Source organism: Notamacropus eugenii, chromosome 2 (assembly GCF_028372415.1).
Source record: "Notamacropus eugenii isolate mMacEug1 chromosome 2, mMacEug1.pri_v2, whole genome shotgun sequence".
Lineage (NCBI taxonomy): Eukaryota > Metazoa > Chordata > Mammalia > Diprotodontia > Macropodidae > Notamacropus > Notamacropus eugenii.
In genome coordinates this window covers 29142401-29148400 of record NC_092873.1, presented here as the reverse complement: position 1 = coordinate 29148400, position 6000 = coordinate 29142401, and the positions used below count along the sequence as shown (strand labels likewise).

The following is a 6000-nucleotide window of genomic DNA, read 5'->3' as shown; positions in this document are numbered from 1 at the left end:
GGCAAGCTTCATTTCCTAATTCTCTTGGGCTAATCTCAAAGCTTAGTCATCACAATTACAATGTGACTGTCTTTGGGCGCTTCATTTCCATTGTGATTTTCCTGTTTTGTGCTGTTCTCCTGGTTATGTTCACGTAATTCTATTAGTCCACATACATTTTCCCACCTTTCTCTGAATACCTGTTATGTACAATTCCTCTTTTTTTCTTTTTCTTTTTTTCAGACCTGTCATTTTACTAGCAATTCCAAGTGTGTTAACTCCCTCCACTTGTGTAGATAAACAACTTATCTCTATCCTTAGAGGCTTATAGGAGAGCTGCCTCAGATCCCTGAAAGGTTAAATGGCATTCCAAGGGTTCCACAGTTTGAATATGGCAGGGTAGAACCTGAACTCTCATTTTCTTGACTTTCAAGCTGGCCTGCTATCTACTGGGGCCTCCTGTTTCTCATCATTTTTTCCTGTGCAATAATCTATCACTGTCATGTGGATATGTAATAGGTATATTTTTAAAATTTTATTTTACCATTTTTTTCAGAAAGAAATCTACCTTTTCTCGTCCAATTGCCCTACTCCTCACTGAGAAAGAAAGAACATCAAAACTCCTCTGATATGCTTGTCAAGTCAAGCAAAATAAATTTCTGCGTTGGCCATGTTAAAAAAAAATAGTCTCATCTGTTCTCTAGACTTACTTATAATCAGCTGAACCTGATGTATCTTTTCCCAAACAACTGCTGTAACTCCCTCAGCCCCCACCCTAATAACAGCATCAATAGGGCAACTGTAATTCTGCACAGACTGGGCTCGACCCCAGGGTTGCCTGGCTAAGGCCAGCTCCACCCTCCCTGTGCCAGGCTCCCTGTCCCAGAGGAATCATTGCCCTGTCCTCCTGAAGGGAGAATCAGAGGAGAGAGGAACCTAGACTGCGTTTGTCCCAGGGCGTCCATTAGACATCAGAGCACCAACATGGAGCTGGTTTTCAGTCTGGGCTTCACAGAATTATTCATGGCTGGCAGACACTTGGGAAGATATCGAGACCCAAGTCTTCCCTGTACAGAAGAAGAAACTGAGGCTCAGAGAGGAAGTGCTTTACCCGACTTCACAAAGGGAAACAACAGAGCGGGTCCGGGATTCGACATTCGAACCCAGGTCCTCCGAATCCACATGCCCCACCCTCCCCTTAGGCTTCACCTGGCCCCCATCGCCTTCCCCCCGTCTTCTATGCATCCTGTCACAGCGCGAGGCTCCACAGAACCTCCAGCACAGGAAGCAGCTAGCCCAGGGCTCAGCCACCCTCGCGATCTTGAGCTGTGGACACCTCCCGCGGAGAGCTAACTGACCTGGCACGTGTGCACTCACCCAGGCTTAGCTTTACCGTTGGGCCGATGCGCGTGACTCCTGCATCTGGAGAACGCATGCGCATTTCGGTCCCCCTCGAGGCGTTGCTGGGGCTATAGCCGTCTCTAGGATCGATTCCTTGCTGTTACTGGCTTAGGAGTCACTTCACTTGGCGCTTCTGGCGGTTCAAGTTTTCTTTGGAGAATCAGCGAAGGCCCAGAGAAGTCCGTGACACCAAGGGAGAACTCCTCGTGAATTCCCCCACCCTCTCTGAGACCCGCTGACAACATGAAGAAGATTTTAAATATCTTTGGGAGGAGGGCTGAAGGCGCAGCTCCCACCTACTTCTCCCGGAGGGACAGCGGAGTCCGACCCTTCGACCCTGCTACTGGTTATTACATCTTGAAAGCCAAGGACCTCGATAAGATCCATAAAGCTGCCGCCTTCGGGAATGTGGAAAAAGTGCGGAAGTTGCTGCTGCACGAAAAGGCTGGAGTCAACGATCTGGATGAAAAGTGCAGGTGAGAGGGCGGTGGGGGAGAGTGAAGGGACGGCCCCCAGGAGCAGCCTCAGACACCCCTTCCTCCTCCCTCCACGGATGTGCCTGTGTCTGGGCTACCCCTTGGCCAAGCTCTTGCCCTCAGCACCTGGGACAGCGCAGGGTCCCGCTCTGCCTGCTTCAGAGTGGATCCCAAGTCCTGTCTGCTGGCACCCCCTTCCCCTCCTGCCTACCCATTTTTAATGAAGGGAAACTCCTTCACTTTTCCTTTAGCCAGCCTCCAGCTGACTTCCACTTTCTCAGTGGTGAGGTGGGAGCAAATGCTACCCTGTTCTAGTGAAATGTTGTTTGCAGCCTTTCACTTGTGCCTGACTCTCTGTGAAGGCCTTCGGGAGATTTTCCTGGCATACATACCAGAGTGGTTCGCCATTTCCTTCTCCTTGTCCTTTTCCAGATGAGCAAATTGAGGCAAACAAGGTTAAATGACTTGACCAGGGCCACGTAACTGATATTTGTGTAAGGCTAGGTTTGAACCCATGAAGATGTGTCTCCTTGATCCAAGGCACAGCACTCCTATTCCCTGGTCCACCTACCTGCCATCTAGAGAAGTATGTTCACTATATAAGGAGTGTAAAAGCAACAAAGCAGAAAAATGCTTTCTGCTTTTATTAATCTCGTTTTATGTTCCACGAACCCAGCTAATCACAAAAGATACTAAGAAATCTTAGGGTTGTCCCTGCTTTCTAGGAGGTCAGGTTAATGGGGATGGCAATCTTCAAGGGAGACTGAGGAGAGAAGCCGAAACTTAGGAGGAGAACCAGGAAACAGTAGTGTTACAAAACACAGGGAGTTAGGAATATCAAGGTGAAAAGGGTTCTAGTTTGAAAAGGCTTCAGCAAGGTCAAGTAGGATGAGGACTTAGAAAAGACCATTAGATTGGGCAGTTAAGGAAGCATTCATATCTTTGGACAGTTTGGAAGTCAGCGTGGTGTTGTGGCTGTTTTTGTTTTTATTTATTTTTAGTTTTCAACATTCATTTCCACAAAATTTTGGGTTCCAAATTTTCTCCCCATCTCTGCCCTCCCCCCACCCCATAACACCTTGCATTTTGATTGTCCCTTCCCTCAAAATGCCCTCCCTTCTATGACACCCCTCCCTCTTCTTATCCCCTTCTTCTCTCTTTTCTTGTAGGGCAACGTAGATTTCTATATCCCCTTACCTGTATTTCTTATTTCTCAGTTGTATGCAAAAACAATTCTCAATATTCATTCCTAATACTTTAAATTCACACTTCTCTCCCTTCCTCCCTCCTCAACCATCCCCACTGAGAAGGCAAACAATTCAACATAGGCTGTATAAATGTAGTTTTGTAGAAGACCTCCATAATAGTCATGTTGTGTAAGACTAACTATATTTCCTTTCATCCTATCCTACCCCCTCCATTTATTCCGTTCTCTCTTTTGACCTTGTTCCTCCCCTAAAGTGTTTGCTTCTGATTACTCCCTTCTCCTATTTGCCCTCCCTTCTATCACCTCCCTCAACCCACTTGTCCCCTTCTCCTCTACCCTTCTGTAGTGCAAGGAATATTTTCACACCAAACTGAAGGAGCATGTCATTCTCTCCTTAAGCCAAATGTGAAGAGAGTAAACTTCTCTTTTTCCCTTTCACCTCCTCCCTTTCCTTCTTCACTGAAAAAACGTTTTCTTACCTCCTTGGTGAATGACAATTTGCTCCATTCCATTTCTCCTTTTCTCCTCCCAATATACTCCTCTTTTATTTCTCAATTTTATTATTTTTTAAGTATCATCCCTTCTTATTCTATTCGTCCTGTGCTCTCTGTGTGTCTTTGTATTTGTGTGTGTGTGTGTGTGTGTGTGTCTTTATAATCCCTCCAACTACCTGAATACTGAAAAAAGTCTCAAGAGTTACAAAAATTATATTTCCATGTAGGAATGTAAACAGTTCAACTTTAGAAACTCCTCTATGATTTCTCTTTCCTCTTTACCTTTTCATACTTCTCTTGACTCTTGTAGTTAGAAGTCAGATTTTCTATTCAGTTCTTATCATTTCATCAAAAATGCTTGAAAGTCCTCTATTTCACTGAATGATCTTTCTTTTCTCTAAAGTATTATACTCACTTTTGCTGGGTAGGTGATTCTTGGTTTTATTCGTAGGTCCTTTGATTTCTGGAATATAATATTCCAAGCCCTTTGATTCCTTAGCAAAGAAGCTGCCAGATCCTGTGTTATCCTGACTGTGTTTCCACAATATTCGAATTGTTTCTTTCTAACTGCTTGCACTATTTCTCTTTGACCTGGGAACTCTGGAATTTGGCTACAATAGTCCTAGGAGTTTCTCTTTTTGGATCTCTTTCAGGAGGTGATCTGAGGATTCTTTCAATATTTATTTTGCCCTCTGGTTCTAGAGTGTCAGGGCAGTTTTTCTTGATAATTTCATAAAAGATGATGTGTAGGCTCTTTTTTTGATCCTGGCTTTCAGGTAGTTCCATAATTTTAAAATTTTCTCTCCTGAATTTATTCTCCAGGTCATTTGCTTTTCCAATAAGATATTTCTCATTGTTTTCTTTTTTTCCAATTTTTGGTTTTGTTTTTTAATTTGTTGTTTTCTCAAAAATCATTAGCTTCCCTGTGGTCCATCCTAATTTTGAAAGAACTATTTTCTTCAGTCAGCTTTTGAACCTTCTTTTTCATTTGGCTAATTCTGTCTTTTACAGCATTCTTCTTCTCATTTCCTTTTTGGAACTCACTTGCCAATTGAGTTAGCCTATTTTTGAAGGCGTTATTTTATTGTTGTTGTTGTTATTATTATTGTTTTATTTCTTTTCAGTATTCTATAATCACTTCCATATAACTTAGATTTTTCCCCCTCCCTCCCCCTCCTTCCCATCTCCTTTCCCCATCTTTCCCCGAGTTGGCATAAAATTTTATACAAGTTCTACACATACATTCTTATTAAATACATTTTCGCCTTAGTCACGTTGCATAGAAGAATTAGAAGGATTGGGGGAAATCATAAAACAAACCAAAGTGTCAATACAAACGAAAATGATCTGCTACATTCTGCAATCGAATTCCATAGGTCTTTCTCTGGCTGTGGAAGGCATTTAGCCTTAAGAGACCATGGAGAATTTGTTAAGTCCTTGCATTGCAATGAAGTTCTAACTCTTCCAGAAAAATCCTTGCACGCTGAGATTGTTTCTGTGTATAAAGTTCTTCTGATTCTGCTCCTTTCACTCACCAACAGTTAACAGAAGTCTTTCCAGGCCTTTCTGACTTCTTCCTGTTCATCATTTCTTACAGCACAATAGTATTCCATTACATTCATATACCATAATTTATTCAGTCATTCCCCCGTTGATGGGCATCCCCTTGATTTCCACTTTTTGGTCACCACAAAGAATCCTGCTAAAAATACTTTTGTACATGTGGAATTCTTTCTCATTTTTATGATCTCTTGGTCAAAGAGTATGTACATTTTTGTAGCCCTTTGGGCATAGTTCCAAATTTCTCTCCAGAACTGATGGATCAGCTCAGAGCTCCACCAACAATGAATTAATGTTCCAAGTCTCCCATATCTTCTCCAACATTTATCATCACCCTGTTTTGTCACGTTAGCCAATCTGATATTCATTGACTACTGGGTTTTGGGTAACTGACCTATTCCATAGTCCTACCCTTCTTTTTCTTAGCCAGTACCAAGTGGGTTGGATAATTGCTTTTCTATCATACAATTTCAGATCTGGTAGAGCTAGGCCACCTTCCCTAGCAATTCTTTTCATTAGTTCCCTTGCTGTTCTGGACCTTTTCTTCTTCCAGATGAATTTTGATATTATTTTTTTCTAACTCTACAAAATAATTATCAGATAGTTTGATTGGAGTGGCACTGAATAAGTAAATAAATTTAGGTGGGATTGTCGTTTTTATTATATTGGTGCAGCCGACCCACGAGCAACTGATGTATTTCCACTTACTTAGATCTGACTTTATTTGTGTGAAAAATGTTTTGTCATTGTGTTCATATAATTCCTGGGTCTGTTTTGGCAGGTAGACTCCCCAATACTTTATAGTATCTACCCTAGATTTAAACGGGATTTCTCTTTCTATCTCTGGCTGTTGGGTTTTGTTAGTAATATACACAAATGCGGA

At 42.4% G+C, this 6000-nt stretch overlaps 1 protein-coding gene across 2 annotated transcripts in view; it reads left to right on the top strand.

Annotated features, from left to right (window-relative positions):
* The first annotated feature begins 1417 nt into the window (after window positions 1-1417).
* Window positions 1418-6000, top strand: part of LOC140524809 (uncharacterized) — a 38969-nt gene continuing 34386 nt past the window's right edge. For both annotated transcript variants that reach the window (XM_072639600.1, XM_072639601.1), the window contains exon 1: window positions 1418-1856. In XM_072639600.1, the coding sequence (XP_072495701.1) occupies window positions 1624-1856 (233 nt within the window). In that variant the 5' untranslated portion in view covers window positions 1418-1623. The remainder of the gene's footprint in view (window positions 1857-6000) is intronic.